At 36.9% G+C, this 20,829-nt stretch overlaps 1 protein-coding gene across 6 annotated transcripts in view; it reads left to right on the top strand.

Annotated features, from left to right (window-relative positions):
- Positions 1 to 20,829, top strand: part of DNM3 (dynamin 3) — a gene marked incomplete at both ends in the record, with an annotated part of 577,972 nt that overhangs the window by 251,079 nt on the left and 306,064 nt on the right. For 3 of the 6 annotated variants that reach the window (XM_082834656.1, XM_082834652.1, XM_082834653.1), the window contains 2 exons: positions 9,174 to 9,225; positions 10,057 to 10,086. In XM_082834656.1, the coding sequence (XP_082690782.1) occupies positions 9,174 to 9,225; positions 10,057 to 10,086 (82 nt within the window). The remainder of the gene's footprint in view (positions 1 to 9,173; positions 9,226 to 10,056; positions 10,087 to 20,829) is intronic. The other 3 variants (XM_082834657.1, XM_082834654.1, XM_082834655.1) reach the window with 1 other exon arrangement.

The following is a 20,829-nucleotide window of genomic DNA, read 5'->3' as shown; positions in this document are numbered from 1 at the left end:
GTTCAAACTGCTTTAGAAACCCAGCAACTTTGCACGTTTCTCATCTAATTTAAACTGCACACCTAAACTTCCTTTTGAAGGACTGGTCTGGGAGTCAACAGTCTGAATTCTTTTTCCAGAGTTTGCCACTGATGAGGTTTGGGTTTTGGCCACTTAGTCTCTCTGTATCTCAGTTTATTGCTCTGTCAAATGGAATAATAAAAAATCCCTGTCTTGTATACTTTTCAGGATTGTTGGAAGATCAAATTAATGAAGTTATGTGAAAGTGCCTTTGAAAATTGTGGTGCAGTCTGTAAAAGTGAGAAAGTACCATATGTACACACTCATACACACACACACACAGGGGAACTTGATTCTACGAGATGTACCATTTTACTTCATTTATGACATTTTTAATGACTGGAGTATGATTGCCACTGAAAGACTTTTTTAGTTGCTGATGTTATCTCCAAATGTAATATTTTGCACTGAGACTCAGAGGTAAATGTTCTTTCTGTTTGTATGCTGAGTTGGAGTGCATTTCAATTTGACATGGGATAATTATGATGATGAAGAAATGTTCATTTCAAAATCACTTTGAGGAGTTGTGGTATTTTTTGTGCTTTTAAAAATTAAAAAAATATGGTTGTAGCTATAAATTTTGAAGTTGGCAGGAATGCTGTTTCCATCAAGGAAGAAAAGTCAAGCCATATTTGAAGACAATTATGTAAGTATTTTTAAGTTCTGAAGATAGAAAATTAAAGTCTAGAGTTGAGGAAAATAAGCATTAGTTTCATGAGATTTTTAGAGATTTACCGAAAGAGGAGGACCACCCCTCAGATTTATAGGATGGTGATGTATAGAGTATTTTACACATGTAGTTTGTTTTTCAACTGGGATGACTTTTTGTTCTAAAAATTACCAAAAAGAAAGGAATACAAATTGCTAAAATTAGATTAATGGAAAGTGATGTCTCAGAGTAGTGTTCAGAACAACTCAAAATTCTTCTTTTTGCTATAGAATTTATTCTGCCATGTTGAATATGTGAAACTTTTTTTTTCATCTCCCAGTTATTTGTTAAACATGGACCGTAAAATATGTACCATGTGTAATGTGTCCAAGTAAGCGCTGCTGTAGACTTGCTTTGGAATTTAATTTCTGAAGGCTTGATTTTTCAATTGTAATATAGTTTCTGAACCTAAAAGTTTCGTATTTCAGAAGGAAATGTCAACTTTCCTCATGACTTAAGGATTTTAATTTGTCATTCTTTCCTGGTGAAAAAAACCCCAACATTCTATTTTTCTTAACACAACGTAATTAGTTTTTGTTATTTAAGAAAACGAGCTATTCCAATTAATTATTCTTCATTCACTTCCTCTCTTTCTCAGTAATCCTGTTGTCTGAACAGAAAGGCAGGCTTGTTAGCTGAATGCCTTGGGGAATGTACTTTCAAATTCTTGTGCTCTTCTCCATTTTCATGGGCACAGTTTGCCTTCTGAGTTACTAAGATTTTTGCAGTCCAGTGGTTTAAGAAACATGGGCTCCAGATACACACCGTTAGAATAACATGTCTATGCCACAAACAGCAGACCGAGTCTGTTTTTCAATCTGCTGAGTAGGTCTCCCCACCTGTTTTCTCACAGTTGAAATGATAGTGTGCAGATTTCAGTTCTTGTTATGTGAGCACCATGAAAATTCTAAGGGTGGTAGCATTCATTATATCTCTTTCCTGATCCTCTGGAATGTCTCTGTTACCATTTTACTAAAGGCAGTATATGTGAACCTTGGCACCAAATTCCAAAACAATCTTGGTCTTTACCTTTACATTCTTTTTTTTTTTTACATTCTTTTTTTATGTGTCCCTAATACATAATCATATTCCATTGCAATGGTGTATCTAGTTCCTATTCTTACATGAGAATGTTCTCTCTCTTGTGGAATTAAAACTTAGGTATTAGATTATAGCAAGATCCTTATATGCTACTTTAGGAATTAAATGCTTGGTTTCCTACCAGGACTGGTAGAAATATAGATTTGAGCAACTTGCAAGGACCTCGTTAGTATCATCTATTTAAATAAGTTATAAATTCTAATGTTTCAAGCACTGTTTTAAAAATAAGTGGACTTCCACTTTTTCATTCTCAAATCTGTTGTTTTGAACTTTATCTTCATCCTTAAAATGAGTCTTAGGAGATGAGTCATCTTTCTTTTATAGGCCCCCAAGTTTTGTAGGGTTTTCTTGCATAATATTTAGCTTGAGACTTCACTAAAGATCCTACAGGGGCAGTCGACATCATGTAGTTTTCTTCTTCCTTTGGCTTCAATCTGATTGGATGGAGCCAAGCCTACATGTGATAAGTTGCACTCTTGGGACTCTCAGCAACTGTTTATAATCTTGGGGTAATATAAAAAAACATTCTAAAAGAGATTCTTTACTCCAGAGCAGTGCTGTCTAATAGAACTTTCTGAGATGATGGAAATATTTTATAACCTATGCTGTCCAATACAGTAGCCACTAGCTACATGTGACTATTGAGTAGCTGAAATGTGGCTAGTAAAGCAGAAGAAATGAAAATTAAGTTTTAATTAATTAAAATTTTAATTTAAACAGCCACTTCTGGCTACCAGCGACTGTATTGGACAGCACAGTTCTAGAATACGGTGAATCCAGCTGATTGCTCTGGGTCCTTTAGCAGGCTATACTTTATTGACAACTTGGTGGTAACCTACAGTGGTGGCTTCAAGAAGAGAAAAAAGAGGTAACTCTGTTACCTCCTTCTAAACAAACCCCAGGGCTCAGGAATATACAGTCAGCTTTTTATGCTCTGTCACTACAGTATAAAGGATAGACTTTTCTCTTCCACTGCCTTAGTGTGTATGTTGCCATTTTTCTAGTAATTCCTCCATCATAGCACAACTGACGTTTCTTTTAATTTCAAGTCTCCTCTACAAACTACACATAGTAGTAGAGGGAGAGGTACGCTCTGACGTTTGCCGTGGAATCTGCATCTCTGAGGGACTCCATTTTCTTGATTCCTTTGAGTCCTCTTGGATTTGACTTAGAGTCAGTACTCCTCTTTCTTCTTTCTCACTTCTCTTTTACTTTTTGGCTCACCGTAGCCTTGTTTCTACCACACCACTCTACTGAGACTGCTTTCGGCCAGGAGCGAACAGTTAATTCAATGGACAACTCTGAGTCCTTTGTTTGACATCATTAACCACTCCTTGTTGAAGAGACCTATCCTATCCCTTTGCTGAAATAACTCTCCATTGTCTCCTGGCTTTCCTCTTTCTGCTCTAGCCACTTCTTCTCGTTTTTATTTTGGAGCTCTTTATCCTCTGATCATGGCTTAAGAACTTCTTTTTATCAGTATTCTTCTGTAGACCCTTTTCTTTTCTCACTCACTGCACTATCCCTGTCCAATAGTGTTACCCACCACAGTGGTTTCAGTTACCAGCTTTATTTGATGCCTCTAAATCTAGATCTCCGTTCCAGAACTTTTTCTTGGACTGTTACCATAGTCAGCTACATACTGGGAATCTCTACTTGTATATCCTAGGGAAGCCTCAACCCAGTATTCCCAAATTAAACTCATCATCTGATTTTATAATTCATGCCTCCTCCATTGTTCCCACTCTCTGTGGATGGTAACTCCCAGTTGCTCAAACCAGAAACCTGAGTGTCATTCTTTACTCCTTGTTCCCCTCACCTTTGTTTCCTTCCATCTTTAACAGGTCCATATGATTCTACCTCTATAATATTTTAGGAATTTTTTCTATTTCTTCCTATCATCATTGCTATTATTAAAGTTAGTCTTCTCTTGGGTGGGTTGCTACAATGGTCTCCTTGCCCCTTGTCATGTTCTTTTTCATTCCTTCTGGAATTCTATTACTTTCAGAATAAAGTGTAAACTCACTAGTGTGGTTTCCAAGGCCCTGTAGAATCTGTCTTTTGCTTACCTCTTCACCCTATTCTATTGTTACTATTCCTTTCTATCCCAGCCCCTAACTCTGTTCTGTAGCCAGAATGGCCACTTTTGGATTCCTAAATGTACCATACTCTCGCTGCAGCACGTGTCTATGGCACGCTTCTTTAAATTATTTAAATTTCCTATTGCAGATAAACATTAAGAATCTGGTTGTATATAACCCTGGTATCAAAATACAATTCCATAAATATTTCTTAAGAAACTAAACACCGCGAGGTAATGTCAGTGCTGAGAGAGGTAGAGATACTGATTAATGCAACACACCGTTGGCCATCAAGCAGCAGACCTTGTTGGAGGGGAGTTAGAGGCCTGTGTATAACACAATCCTGTTTATAGAATACAGGCACAGACCAAGAGCTAGCGGAGTTCATGGGAAGGAGAGATACCTGGATGTTTCTGAGAAGGCATAATTCAGAAATGGTACTTGCTTTGATTTTGAAGGCTGGGCAGGACTCCCAACAGTCAGAGGGAGGGGGTCAAGGCTGGCTGCTTCCTGTCTTCCCTGGTTCAGAGTTGACACTGACTATTTCACGGAGGTAATATTTAATAAAACACTTCTTTGATCATGCCATTTTCTGGCTTAGAATCTTTGAATACTTTCTGCTGCCTTCAGTATAATGACCAAATTCTCCATAATTGGCCCTAACATAGAGTTATTGTACTAGGTGGCTTTTAAGGTCATTTATTGAATACAAACCTGAGTCTATGGTCATACAATTTTTCTCATAATAATTTTACTTTCCACAACTTCCCTACGTGTCCCAGCTTTCTACCTCCTGGCTTTGCTTATACTACTCCATTCTCTTGGAATGCGGTTGATTTTCTTCCTCTATTAAAATTTTACTTTTCTTCAAGTTTTCTATGAAAATCTCAGATCAAATCAGACCAAAATGATCTTTCTTTTCTCTGAACGTCAGAGCAAGTACCATATACAGGATTTATCTGATAAATGGTCACACATACCCCTTGGCACATTCTTATGTCATTACAGTCTTATTGCATATGCACATGGACATGGATAGACACAAACATGCAAAAAAAATTTTTGAGCTAAGACGTAACATGGATTATTTTTCTTTGAATGTCTTTCAATGTGCTCTTATTTTTATAAAAATTTAAACCTTTTGTTATATAATTTCAAAATCATTATGTCTCAGAGCATTAAACTAATTAACCTAATTTGGTTTTATGTGTTTTAATGTTCTGGCGAACTCTTCAGCAGTGACTTGTGTGTAGTAGGAATTTTATATGATTAATAACGTACACACAGATATGGGGTTAATTATATCCCACATTTGAAACAGAAGCGCTTTTTTGGCTTTCTATTACAGCCTCACATATTTATTCTTTTAGAGCTTATTCCTTTGTTATTTGTGTATGTATGTCACTACCCACGCTAGATAAATTGTAGGCTCTTTTTACAAGGACCATACCTTATTTATGTTTATATGTTCCACAGAGTTCCTTTCAGATAGTTGGTGCCCTAAAAGTTTTGACTTATGTCAAATTAAAACATTATATATAGGTGTGTTTTACAATATTGCAGATAAAACCAGTTAAGGACCTATTACCAAGAATACCTCTAAAGACTCAAATTAACTTGCAAGTCCTTACATGGTTTTCTGTGAACACATTTTTAAATAAGTATTTTGAAATATTTTCAGTCCAGTTATCATTGCATTCCTAAGAATTATGATAAAGGATGTTTTCTATCTAGGCAGATTATTTTTTATTATGTTACTTATGGAGTAACTTTAAGTACCTAAATACGTCATTTACAGCAGTATCTTTGGATTTATGGGGAGACTTGCTGCAAAAAAGATTATTTTTGGGGTGAAAAGTAAAGGTAATTTAGTATTTGTTCTAACACTAATATTTGAGATTGGCTTATAAAATAAATCTGTTTTTTCCCTGCATATTCTTACAAGTGGTAGATCCTAAATATGCATTATTTAGTAGATGAACATTCTATGTCAGTGGAAAATCTCTTCACCTAGTGGATTTCACAAGCATCTGAGAGTAACTTTGCATCTCAAGGAATCTTAGATGTAAAAGAAACTTAAGAAACATTTCCCCAGCGCTTGTCTCTGTCTCTCTGACTCTTCACACCACACACACACACACACACACACACACACACACACACACTTTATAGCCAAGAAACTAAGGTCCATTTAGGTCATACTCTTTGCCTAAGGTAGCACAAGGAGTCATCAACAATCTCTGTGGTTTTTGCTTAATATTCAGTTTCTTTTCTTTTATATGATTTTAAGGGGACCTATACATAATTTGAGGGTCCCCAGTAGTTCACCTACTTCAAAGTAAACACCTGTAAGTCTGCCATAGTTCGAAGTTACCACTACTAGTCAGTGATTTATTTTAAAATAGTTCCTGTTTAAAAAAAAAAACAAAAAAAACCTCTAAAACACAAGTATGATGCTTGGGAGAGATGGTCATATCCATGAAGAAGACATGATCACATTATAATAGTAGTTTTCCCATTTCTTCCTAGAAGAGAGGAAAGCATGGGATCTGAAGCCCCAGGAAGAGTTGTACTTTAGGCACACTTTGTGCATCAGGGCATGGTGGGCAGCCAGAGGGCAGTGTGGGCTCATCAGACCCCTGGCCACAGACACAACCTTCACCTCATTCACAACCTCACCACAAAAACCTGAATAATGTAGATTTGGATTATGCAGAGAAAAGGTTGGAGAGAGATGAATTTTATAGTAATTAAGGGAATTAAGCATTTAACTAAAGACTAGAAAAATAATAAGAACCCAGGAGAGAAGAAAAGCTAAACTCTGAAATTAGCAAATTGAAAAAGAAAGAGACACAAAATATCTTTAGTAATGAAATGCAGCGTGGCCTTTCAGCACCCACCTCTTCCCCATCCTCAGTTGAAGGTAGTATATAGTTTTTTTAGGAGTTTGAAGGGAAGCAGCTTAAATACATCATGGGAGATTATAAAAGATTGCCGTTTTGAGCAACTAAGTGTGGCATTGATTTCTGATGTGCTGTTGAGCTATAATATCCCACTACTTTAAACAGTTGATTGATAACCTTAATCTATCTTTTATCTGTTTTAGACTATTTCATTAATCTCCAAAACAGCTTCTATAAACAATTAAACAATCAGAGGGTTCAGTATTGCTAGTCTTCTCAGAATAACCAAAATGAGTTGTATTTTCTTATATTGATATATGTTTACTCATGGACTCACCAAAAGAAAGCCTTCAATCTTTTGAGAGATAGAATAACATATTGCCTAATCTTGAGATTTCTGGGGTTAAATTGTTGGGGTGATATCTGGCTCTTATCCCCTCTGTGCTCATGTTATAATAGTATCACCCTCATCGGATTTCTCATTCAACAGATATTCATTGAAGCCAACTAGGTGCCAGGTAGTTTCTACGCACTGAGGTTATAGCAGTGAATGAAACAGGCAAAAACCCCTGCTCACAAGGAGCTTTCATTCTAATGGAGGGAGGCAGATAATAAACACACAAAAAATCAGTAAACTATATAGTCTGTTTGAAGGTGAAAAATGCCATGGAGAAGCAGAACAGTATAAAGGGGATGAGAATCCTGGAGGAAGAGAGGGATTCAATTTTGAATAGGGTGGTCGTGGTAGGTCTCACTGAAAAGATAAATTGGAATAAAGACTTGAAGGAGGTGATGTTGGGAGCCGTGCAGATATATGGGGGAAGTGTATTTTTTAGGCTGATGGAGCAGCTGGCATAAAGGCTTTGAGGTGGGAGTGTGCATGGTGGGATCAAAAAAAAAAAGGAGATCAGTATGGCTGGACCTCTCGAATGAAAGAGGTGGAGAATAGGAGGAGATGAGTCAAAGAGGTGGAGAGTGGGGGTTAAGGGCCTTGTGGACCATTGCAAGAATTTTGACTTTTACCCTGAGTGTAATTGTATTGCATAGCAGTAGAGGGTTTTGAGCAGAAGAGTGACAGGAACCCCCCTTTAAAAGGATCACTCTGGGGCTTCCCTGGTGGCGCAGTGGTTGAGAGTCCGCCTGCCGATGCAGGGGACACAGGTTCATGCCCCAGTCCAGGAAAATCCCACATGCCGTGGAGTGGCTGGGCCCGTGAGCCATGGCCGCTGAGCCTGCGCGTCCGGAGCCTGTGCTCAGCAATGGGAGAGGCCACAACAGTGAGAGGCCCGCGTACCGGGGGGGGGGGGGGGGGGGGGAGGAAGGATCACTCTGGCTTCTGTGTTGAGAATAGACATTAGGGGGACAAGCGTGTAAGACCAAAGAGACCGAAGAGTAAGTGATGACAACAGTGCAAGTGAGAGATAATGGTGGCTTGGAACAAGGTAGTAGCAATGGAATAAAAAGATGTTGAATTTTAAAGACATTTTGAGAAGTAGAGTCAATAGCATTTTCTGACGATTTGATGTGGAAGTAAGAGAAAGAGGAACCAAGGACTTTGGCTTAAGCACTTGGCAATATGGAATTGCCATTAATTAAAAAGGGAAATAATGTGGGTGGAACAGGATTTAGGGAGGATGTCACAAATTCAGTTTTCACAGATTAAGTCTGAGATGCCCATTAGACATCCAAGTGGAAATGTTGAGTTGTTGAAAACATATTTGAGTCTAGAATTGATGAGATGGGTCCAAGCTGACGATGCACTATGAGGGTTGTCAGAATATAGTGGAATTCAGAGCAATGAGATTAGATGATATCATAAGTTTGGGATCTGGAATTAGACTACCTAGTACCAGCACTTGTTAGCTGAGTAATTTTGGAGAAGCCACTCAGCTTCTCTGTGACTCAGTCTCTCCATCTGTAAAATGAATGAATATTACCTCACAGGGTTAAAATTAAAATAAAATCACTAATATCTGTAAACCACTTAGAACATGGCATATACTCAAAAAGTGCTGTCAATTTTCAGTACAATCTTATATACCTGTGGGATATCACTAATACTTAACCTTGACTTATTAATGCAGCAATACAGGTTTTCTTCCTGTGGTATATTATTTTTGATTTGTGATTACTAATTGGTTCTAGAAGTTCCATTGAGTTGGTTTTGCTTCCAGAATTAAACTGACCTGGATGTTTTATATTAGCTCTGCCTCAGTTGTTGATATATTTTTAATGCCTATATTTATTTTAGTATCTGTTACATGCTCAGAAAATAATCTTATGATTTTCTTCAGTGCTTCTCTCCTTTGCTTTTCTCAGTGCTCAGCAGAGGAGCAGTCAGGTTCACAAGAAAAACACAATTGGAAATCAGGTAGGAATTGTTTAAAAGAATTAAAGCATGCATGTCCCAAAGAATTTGAACTAAATTGCTTGATTGACTTTTTTTAAATGCAAATTAATCATGTGCAAATTTTGCTGGAAATGCAACTTTTTGTTTTGTTTTTGCTTTTAAAGTTTTTGGAGTGAATTGCATTTTTTTTTTTTTTTTTTTTTTGCTATTTTATGCAGTTAACCCTATTGATTTATTTTAAATAACTTTTCTGCTATTTGCTCTGCTTTTCAAATTTGCCTCCTTGTGTCCTGCTTTGCTTGCTTACATTACCCCTAAATTTGATTTAACATTGAATCTGTGAGTCAGTTCAAGGTTAAAATATGGTGAGTAGTTGCATGAGCTTTCTGGTGCTGCTGACTAGTTCACACATTTGCACAGCTTGGTAACAGTGAAGGGACAGCTCATAAAGAAGGCAGTTTGGGATTTAAGATTTAATCTCTGCCACACCACATCCTGTTGGTTAATGAAGATGTTAATTCCTAAGAAGATCTGATCTTTTAAGTTTTTGTGTTTTGGGCTGGCCAGCTGTCTCTGACTAATAGCGCTCTGCAGAGATTGCATTAACTCTGACAGTTTGCTGTTTCTTTTATGTTTTATGTGATAATGAATATTTGCATTGTTATTTCTTTTCAAGTCAAAACAATGATGGTTTTATAGTTTTTTTTTTAATTCAGAGGTACAATTGTTGAACAAATTGAAACCTCTGCTCTAAAATTTTTTCCATTGTTTTGAAAGGAGAAGAGGTAATAATAGACTTTATTTTGAAAACTTTTTTTCTGAACTAAAGCATATAATTCTTTGCTATTTCAGGGAACCAATCTTCCGCCTTCAAGGCAAATTGTACGAGCTAAGTTCTGTAAGCTTTACTGTTGCTTTTTCATTTAGCGTCCCAAGGGCACAGTTTGTCTTTAACTGATTAACTCAACTAGCGCTTGCTACTAATTTTTTAAAACTTAGATTGTCTTGTCCATAACACCCTATCATTGAAATAAAAATCCTCTTAAGAGGGTTCATCCCTTCACTGCTAATAACTTGCTGTGATTGAAAGGTATGAACTAGTAAATTCTAAAATGCTGTAATAATAAATGTTTAACACTGTGGGTGCTTTGATATTTCTCTAATTTTAATGGGCCTTAAAATAATTAAAATCATTAATGACCTTCATCTCTATCCTTTTATGCTATGTTGTTATAAGGTGTAAGCCTTTCTCTTCCCCTTCTATGATAATATTTCTAATAAATGTAGGTGACACTTCTAAAAGGTGGGTGAATATTAAACAACTGATTTTGATATATCTGTTGATACTATCCAATAGCAATTATTTGTATTTTTTTTAAATAATAAAACAAAAAGTAAAATTACACTGATTGACATTTTATATGGCTTTAGAGTTGAAGCTTTTAAAACCAGATGCTATATCTTCACTTAATGGAAGTATAAAGATATTGTCAAATTACTAGCATTAATAAAGCAATTATATACATTTCTACCATGGGCGAGGCAGCCCTAAAATCTTTCTTCCAGCTATGCACAACTTGAGAATGAGCTCGGAAGATGGGTCAATTATTTTCCTCGTGATGCTTTGGCAGAAACAAACTTTGGAGTGAGATATTCCTGGGTTCAAATTCTCCTCTGTCACGTAGTAGCCATGTGGCCTTGGACAAATTGAACCTGAGTTTGCCCAGTTGTGTGACGGGAAGAAGAAAATATCTCTGTCCGGTGATTGTGAGAATCAGAAATAACCCACATCATGAGGTTTGCAGCTGGGTACTAGATACGTGCCCTATAAAGAGTAGACGGTAGGTAGGTGCTGCTTCTTGGAACTTTGGGGAGAAAAACAATATGGAGTATAAGAAAATTATAAAAGTTATTAAATGAGAACAATGAGACATTTGGGAAAATTAGAAGCTATGGCAATTATTCTGTAGATTACAATGGCCAGATTAAGCCAGGGTGTGGTATAATGTATTTATCTATAAAACTTTCCTCATGGTCAGAATTCTAGCTCATAGAAGTTTATACTTATTGGAAAAGCAATAGTATAGTGGCATAAATGCATACTTTAAATCAGATCTGGACGGAAACTCAGAACAGTTTTCAATTATACTGCCTCCAAATGCTAAAATCATGTTAATTGTGTTTCTGTGCCTTTACTTTCACTGAATACTTCAAAGCCCATACATTATGGAAGTTTTATAACTCAAGATAATAGAATTGGGGTGAGTGTTATAATAGAATACAGATCCCTTATCCAAAACCTCTGGGGTCAGATGTACCTTGAAGGTCAGAACTTTCTGGATTTTAGAAAAATATTGCATATATTATATATTACCCAGTATTCCTGTGGGGTCAGAGGCAGCACCCTGTAATTAAATGTATTGTATCTCTGCAGTGAAACAAATGATAATCACACCAAGTAGATTAAATGAAAGACATAAATATTTTCACATCAAGTCAGGTTTTGCTGCCACATTTGTTGCTGTTGTTTTAACCTTTCACTTTGCAAGTAAGATGTTATGAACCTGAATATCTTATTTTTCGGAACCAAATCCAATAATTAAACATGATATAGTATATTTTAAAGAATCCTTTATTTTTTTTTCTGCTTAACAGCAATGAACCATAATGACTTGAAACCCCTTTCTTTATGAATCTGAATAACTGAGGTTGATTTGGGTTTGTATTCAAAAATCAAGAAGCTCAAAAGACAGGGAGCCTTGGAGCTCAGCCTGCTAACTGATGTCAGCCAGCTTTAATGGTTGGTGGGGCTAAGATACCCTGCACTATCCTAGCAAATGCTTCATCCATTCTGATATCCTCTTAGCGCTCCTGATTATAAGAGATGGCTGTGCAGAATCTATTTTGAATACTTTAGAAGAATTTGAAGAAAGAAAAATTCCTCCTTAAAGTCTAAATCCCCATTTGTTTTCACCTGCCTAGAAATTTGTCTGCTTAGAAGTTCTACGTGCTGGTGTCAACAAATGTATGAAAAAAATGTGAGCACACAATTAGCCTAAAGTTGCACTGCCCAGAAATTTCAACATAAACTTCATTCATCCCTTCACTCATCACTTGTGTATTTGAAACTTTTGAGAGTGAAAAACTGTGATAGATGTTAGAATGATGAATAAATCATGGACCCTGCTGTCAGGGAGCTCACATCCCAGTGGGGATTATGGTGAGTAATTGAAGTCTGTCCTCCTTTTCCAGGTTAGCTCCTTCTGATACTTCAGGCCTCACTGAAACATCACTTCAGTAAGAGGCTGGCCCTGACTGTTGAATCTAAAGTCACCTTTCCTCCCCCAAATCTTGTCATTATTATCTATCTTGTTTATTTATTATTTTTTGTTTTCTTTCACTAGGACAGTAAGCTCCATTAAAGCTATTTCTTTTAAATTTTATTTATTTATTTTTTTGGCTGTGCTGGGTCTTTGTTGCTGCACATGGGCTTTCCCTAGTTGGGGTGAGCGAGGGCTACTCTTTGTTGTGCTACATGAGCTTCTCATTTCAGTGGCTTCTCTTGTTGTGGAGCACGGGCTCTAGGCACGTGGGCTCCAGTAGTTGCAGCATGTGGGCTCAGTAATTGTGGCACTTGGGCCCTAGAGTGTGTGGGCTTCAGTAGTTGTGGCGTGTGGGCTCAGTAGTTGCGGCTTGCGGGCTCTAGAACGCAGGCTCAGTAGTTGTGGAACATGGGCTTAGTTGCTCTGCGGCATGTGGGATCTTCCCAGACCAGGGCTCGAACCCATGTCCCCTGCATTGGCAGGCAGATTCTTAACCACTGTGCCACTAGGGAAGTCCCAAAGCTATTTTTTTTGTGTGTGTGATGGTGAAAGCAGTGGAGTATCATTGTAAGGTTTTAAGTGCAATCATAATAATACTTTAGAAAGATCATTTTGCCTATAGTGTGGAGAAAGATTTTGAAGGGAGGACGAGATTAGAAAAAGTAGACTAGTTAGGAGTCTAGTCTAGGAGTCTAGCCTCCTAACAGTTAGGAGTCTGTTGCAGACAAAAGATTATGATTATTTGGGCTAGCTAAGCTCTCTGTACTAGATTTGAGGAGAAGCTGATGAATTCAGGAGATATTAAGTAGAAAGAATCTAAAGGATTGTGATGAATTAGATGTTGAAGAGAGCACTGGGGATTGTCAGCAATGCAGTGTGGACATCTGATTTAGGCACAGATGAGATGGTGGTGCTCTTCATGGAGAAAGGAACATAGTGAGGAAGGGTAGATATGTTGAATATAGTCACTGTGGAAGATTGGAGTAAAAATATCCAGTGGGAAGTTGGATGAAAGTGCCTAGAGTTCAGAAGAGACAGAGAACCATTTATTCCAAAAGTAGGGAACCACTGAAAGATTTCCAGTAGGGAAGGGGTATCATCTGATTTATATGTTGGAAAGATCTGTGTATTAGTCATATGAAATGATTTGGAAGAATAAAACTAGATATATGGAAATTGGTGAAGACATTTCTGAAATAATTCAGGTAAGAAAATACAAATGTCAATAGCAGGAGGTATCTAGGAGAAAGACAGGTTCAAAAATATATTTAGAGGACGGAAAGAGTTATAAATAGTTGTGGAGTTGGGTGGGGGGTGTTAAGTCATTCTCCCAGGCTATGGCTAGGGAGGTCTACTGACAAAGGGAGTACAGGTGAAGGAGGAGCAGATTTCAGTGGAGGTGGGAGAAGAAGTGGTGATCTCAGTTTCAGATATATTTTTTGTGCCTATTGGAGATGTCAGTAGAGTTTGAGGTTCAAGACTTGTCTAGACTGGAGATAAAAGCTTTACAGTTGTCAATGTGTACATTGTAGTTGAAGCCATGGGAGTAGATGAGATCACCTCCAGAAGATGAAAGCATAGAAGGAAATGTGGGATTTAAAGGATAAAAGAGAAGAGTTGGGACAGAACGAGGAACTGAAAAGGAGTCTAAGAAGTGATAAGAGAAGTAGGAAAACTTGGACAGTTGTAGAATGAGAGCTCAGGGAAGAGAATGTTTCAGAGAGGGAATGGTCAAGTAGTATTAGGTATTTCCAAGAGCTCAAGAAGCACTGGGGAAGTTGTCAGATTGGCGGACTGGTAGAAGGTCCTGCACATTGTTTGGACCACCGAGGTAGTACCAGTCCTCTTGGTCTTATGAATTGCTTTTCTACTCCACAGCTGGAAGGTAGAACAAAGCTAAGAAAGCAGACAATGGAATTAATACCCTGAGCTGAAGTTTTTCCAGGGAAGCAGCATGTAAGGTCAAAAGAGCAGATGAGTTAAAGTTTTGAAGACAGTTTGAAATAAAGGATTGATATGAATGGTTCTGATTAGTGTACTAGTCATGACATTAGTCAGGAGAGGTTAACCAAGTAACAATCCCAGGATTTCAGTAGCTTAATATAATAACAATTTAATTCACCCTGCTATGGCATTCAATCAAGTCATCTAGATGGGGCTGGGGTGAGGCAACCCTGCTTCACGTGGTCAGTCATGGACTTTTGAATTCTCTTCATTCTTCCAAAAGGTGAGAAAGAATGAAGCCTGAGTGTCTTTTTGAATTATGGTTTTCTCAGGGTATATGCCCAGGAGTGGGATTGCTGGGTCATATGGTAGTTCTATTTTTAGTTTTTTAAGGAACTTCCATACTGTTCTCCATAGTAGCTGTATCAATTTACATTCCTACCAACGGTGCAGGAGGGTTCCCTTTTCTCCACACCCTCTCCAGCATTTATTGTTTATAGATTTTTTGATGATGGCCATTCTGACCAGTGTGAGGTGATACCTCATTGTGATTTTGATTTGCATTTCTCTGATTATTAGTGGTGTTGAGCATCACAGGGAGAGGAAAGGGAAGCTGGGATGAAGTGAGAGAGTAGCACTGACATGTATACACTAACAAATGTGAAATAGATAGCTAGTGGGAAGCTGCTGCATAGCACAGGGAGATCAGCTTGGTGCTTTGTGACCACCTAGAGGGGTGGGATAGGGAGGGGGTGGGAAGGAGGCTCAAGAGGCAGGTGATATGGGGATATATGTACACATACAGCTGATTCACTTTGTTGTACAGCAGAAACTAACACAACATTGTAAAGCAATTATACTTCAATAAAGATATTAAAAAAATAAAGAAAAAGAAAGAAGCCTGAGTGAGGGAGGTTTGTAAGGACCAGCCTGGAAGTGGCACACATCTTTTCCATTTCCATTCCATTGACCAGAACTCAGTCATGGCCTCACCTAACTGCAAAGGAAACAGGAAAATATAATCTGAGATTGGGCCCAGAAAAAAAGAAAAGACAAAAGATGATGTTGACTGAAAATTGAAAGGAAATGGGGAAACAAGGGCACTGGGGTTTTTCTGAAATTAGAGAAAATGTGTACCAGGATTAAGGGGAAAAATGGTAGGGTTGGAGGTTGAAGTCAGTGAGTGGGATATTATATCTCAAGGTTTAAGAGGGAAGAGAATGCCGCCTTAAAGTCATAGATGTTATTGGAATAAGAAGGAACAGACGCTGGAGGAGGGAAATAACAAATGATAGCTACAGATATTTGTGGAACATTGTCTTTAGAAAGTCTGGGTAGTAAAGAGAAATAGGGATGAAGTTTTCTGGAGTTGAATGTGTTAAGGGCCAGGATATATTGAGACCAGGAGGATTGATGTGGCTTTTACATGACTGATAATCCATTCCTTTAGCTGTAAAAATCTACAGCAGGAAGTGCTGATGTGCTCTTTGGCCCAGACTGCATCCAACTGCAATTGTGTAACTAGGAAGACCTTTTCCTTTGGCAGGGAGCAGAGCAGGTGTTTGCAGGATACCTCCTAGTTCCGGGCTATCAGGGTACCTTCTAGTACTAGGCTTATTGTCCATTTTGTTTCCCACCAACGTGCCTTCTGTTGCTCTAACTTTAGAATCAAGTGTGAAATTTGGCTTTCCCAAACCTACAAGTCTCCAAATAACTGGATTCTCAACCTTCTTGAATTGTAGGCTGTAAGGTAAAAAGACCTTTCTTATCAACAAAGTGTCTCTTCCCTCCCTACTTTCTGAAAGCTAGTTTCAGTAGACAGTAGTCTCTTTCCCTTAGGACCCCCTACAGGTCCAAAAAGATCAACACACTCCAATATTCTAAAATTTTCCTACCAAGTTCCCTAGTTCTTCCATCTCCGTAAGTAATAGTTCGAGACCACTGTTAAAAGAGGTGAGAGTTTAATCAGCTATTTTACAGCTGGATAGCAAAGACTGCCAACTTCCTAGGCTACCATAGAGGGCTTCTAACAGCCCTTTCTCCTTCTTTGTCCACTCAGCTAATTCCACCTTTCAGGGTCTGTCACTTTTAATTCCCACACTCATGTGACTTCCTGGTACCAATATCTATATCAGGATTCTTTCAGATATAAATTTCAGAAGAACTCAATTTAAATGACCTTGGAAGAAAGTGAATTAATTAGTTTACATGATTGAACATTTCATAGAGTTAAGTACTATTTATCCATGGCTCAGACAGTATCAAGATGAACTGATTTGATAAACCATGATGAACTAGACAAACTCTTTCCTGTTTTGGGTTCTGCTTCTTTGCTATTGGCTCTGTTCTTCGGCCCCAAAGAATTGCAATATGGCAGCCAGGGGGTTTCCTTCCTGGTTTGAATCCCACAGAAATAAATGAGTCTTTCTCCCAGATTCTCAGAAAAACTCCTGAGATGCACTCTGATTAGACAGGCTTGGATCATGTGCTCATTCCTGAACCAATCACTGTGGCCAGAGAAAGAGATATACTGATTGGCTTAAGCCAGATCACATGGACTGGAAAGTGGAGGTGGTTTCCTCTCCACTTGAAGTCAGAGCTATTGTTAGAAGAAGAGAGAATAGGGGCTGGAGGAGGTGCATCAGAGATGACGGCTACAGGTACTTGTTGAGCATTGTTTGTCTTCAGAACAATTTAATTTGGGTAATAGGATTCTTGTATGTTTTGTCTTCTTGAAGGAATATAAGATTTTTAATACCTCATTAATAAAATCCTATTTTCATTTATTGATTAAATTTAATAATTTTCCCAATTCATCCTCTGACTTTCTCCTTCCTCCTTCTCTTTCTTTCTTTTTAAAAAATAATTCTATTAATAAATTTAATAATTTTCCCAATTCATCCTCTGACTTTCTATCTCCTTCCTCCTTCTCTTTCTTTCCTTTTTAAAAAATAATTCTATTAACTATACAAAGTTGAGAAGTAATATAGTGCAATTATTCTTCAGAGCTGGAATTGTGAAGCCACTCTGTGACCAGGAACAAATTATTTAGGCTTCCTGTTCCTCAGGTTTCTAACTTATAATAAGCTGATAAGAATTGGAACTGCTTCATAAGGTTTTTGTAAGTATTAAATGAGATAATACAAGTTAGGTACCTAGAACAGGGACTGGCTGATAGTAAGTGCTATGTAAAGTACTTCCTATTATTATTGTTGTTGTTGTTATCTATTTGTATTATTCTGTTAGTCTTCAAGAAAGATAGTAAAATAATTGCTTTTATTTTCACATTGAACCTTTTCTCCCTTGGAAGTGGGAAGACTGTTACAAATCAACAATGAAATCTGCATATCCAGTAATGGTTCATGGATTAAATTTTTTAAGGTTGTACTCCATTTATAGTTATTATAAAATATTGGCTACAGCCTGTGTATTGTACAATATATCCTTGCAGCTTATTTTATATGTAATAGTTTGTACCTCTTAATTCCCTACCCCTAGATTGCCCCCTCTCTCCAGTGGTAACCACTAGTTTGTTCTCTATATCTGTGAGTCTGTTTCTTTTTTGTTATATTGACTAGTTAGTTATATTTTTCAGATTCTACATATAAGTATTATCATATAGTAGTAGTCTTTCTCTGTCTGACTTATTTCACTTAGCAAAATACCCTCCAAGTCCATCAGTGTTGTTGCAAATGGCAAAATTTCATTCTTTTTTATGGCTGAATAGTATTCCACTGTGTATGTATAGCACATCTTCTTATTTTGTTCATCTGTTGATGGACACTTAGGTTGCTTCCATATCTTGGCAATTGTAAATAATGCTGCTCTGAACATTGGGGTACATGTATCTTTTCAAATTAGTGCTTTTTTTTTTTTTAGATATATGCCCAGGAGTGGAATTGCTGGGTCATATGGTAGTTCTATTTTTAGTTTTTTTGAGAAATCTCCATACTGTTTTCAAGTATTGGTGGCTGCACCAATTTACATTCCAACCAACAGTGTACAAATGTTCCCTTTTCTCCACATCCTTGCCAACATTTGTTATTTGTGTTCTTTTTGATGATTGCCATTCTGACAGGTGAGGGATGATATCTCGTTGTGGTTTTGACTTGCATTTCCCTGATGATTAGCCATGTTGAGCATCTTTTCATGTCCCTGTTGGCCATCTGTATTTCCTTTTTTGGAGAAATGTCTATTCAGGTCTTCTGCCCATTTTTTAATTAGGTTTTTTGTTTTTTTAATGTTGAGTTGTAGGATCTGTTCATATATTTCAGATATTAACCCCTTACTGGTCATATCATTTGCAAATATTTTCTTCCATTCAAGTAGGTTGTCTTTTCATTTTGTCGATGATTTCCTTTGCTGTGCAAAAGCTTTTAAGTTTAATTAGCTCACATGTATTTATTTTTGCTTTTATTTCCTTTGCTTTAGGAGATAGATCCAAAAAAATATTGCTACAATTTATATCAAAGAGTGTTCTGCCTACATTTTCTCCTAGAAGTTTTCTGGTTTCCAGTTTTACATTTAGGTCTTTAATCCATTTTGAGTTTATTTTCATATATGGTGTTAGAGAAAATTCTAATTTCATTCTTTTATGTGTAACTGTCCAATCTTCCCAGCACCACTTATTGAAGAGACTGTCTTTTTTCCATTGTATATTCTTTCTTCCTTTGTTGTAGATTAATTGACCATGAGTATGTGTTTACTTTTGGGCTCTCTATTCCATTCCATTGATCTATGCATCTGTTTTTGTGCCAGTACCATACTGTTTTGATTACTGTAGCCTTGTAGTATAGTCTGAAGTCAGGGAGTATGAATCCTCCAGCTCTGTTCTTCTCTCTCAAGATTACTTTGGCTATTTGGGGTCTTTTGTGTTTTCATACCAATTTTAGAATTTTTCTAGTTCTGTGAAAAATACCATTGGTATTTTGATAGGGATTGCATTGAATCTGTAGATTTCCTTTTCTGGTGTGGTCATTTTAACAGTATTAACTATTCCAATCCAAGAACACAGTATATCTTTCTATCTCTTTGTGTTGTCTTCAGTTTCTTCCATCAATGTCTTATAATTTTCCAAGTACAGGTCTCTTACTTCCTTAGGTAGGTATATTCCTCAGTATTTTATTCTTTTTGATGTGATGGTAAATGGGATTGTTTCCTTAATTTCTCTTTCTGACAGTTCATTGTTAGTATATAGAAATGCAACAGATTTTTGTATATTAATTTTGTATCCTGTGACTTTACTGAATTCATTGATGAGCTCTAGTAGCTTTCTGGTGGTGTCTTTAGGATTTTCTATGTATAGTATCATGCCATCTGTAAATAATGACAGTTTTACTTCTTCACTTCCAATTTGGATTCCTCTTATTTCTTCTCTAACTGCTGTGGCTAAGACTTTCAATACTATGTTGAATAAAAGTAGAGACAGTGGGCATCCTTGTCTTGTTCCTGGTGTTAGAGGAAATGCTTTCAGCTTTTCACCATTGAGTATGATGTTAGCTGTGGGTTCGTCATATATGGCCTTTATTATGTTGAGGTACATTCCCTCTATGCCCACTTTCTGGAGAGTTTTTATCATAAATGGATGTTGAATTTTGTCAAAAGCTTTTTCTGCATCTACTCAGGTGATAATATGGTTTTTATTTTTTGGTTTGTTTATATGGTATATCACATTGATTTGTGGATATTGAAAAATCCTTGCATTCTTGGGATAAATCCCACTTGATCATGGTGTATGATCCTTTTAATTTATTGTTGGGTTTAGTTTGCTAATATTTTGTTGAGGATTTTTGCGTCTATGTTCACTGGTGATATTGGTCTGTAATATTCTTTTTTTGTAATATCTTTGTCTAGTTTTGGTAACAGGGTGATGCTGGCCTTATAGAATGAGTCTGAGAGTGTTCCTTTCTCTGCATCATGGACTAAGTTTTGAGGGCAGCTTTCTGAGTACAGAACAAGAAAAATGGCTTCACTCCAATATTCTAATAAGCAATTTATAGCATGTATTTTTAAATAGATGTTATAAATTTTTAGAACCAATCAGCAGTTTCTTTATCAAGTTCTTTTAATTAAAAATACTTTAAAAAACATTTTTGTAGGAAGAATTGTATAAATTTTTGCTCCATCTCTCTGTTAATCTACAAGGTAGCCAATTTTAATGAAACCTCTATCAATGCTCTAACAGGTGTTTGTGCTTTTTATTAAGAAATAACTGAATATTTAAAAATTCTCAAAGATTTGTGGCAAGGTATTATATATACCTTTAAGAATATAAATGATTATCTGTATTCATGATACATTAAATAGATGTCCCTTATCAGCAAACAAGTGTAAATGTAATTTTTATTACACGTATAAA

The sequence above is a fragment of the Leucopleurus acutus genome, assembly GCF_964270905.1.
Source record: "Leucopleurus acutus genome assembly, chromosome: 2".
Taxonomy (NCBI): Eukaryota; Metazoa; Chordata; class Mammalia; order Artiodactyla; family Delphinidae; genus Leucopleurus; species Leucopleurus acutus.
This window is presented reverse-complemented; position numbering and strand designations above follow the sequence as displayed.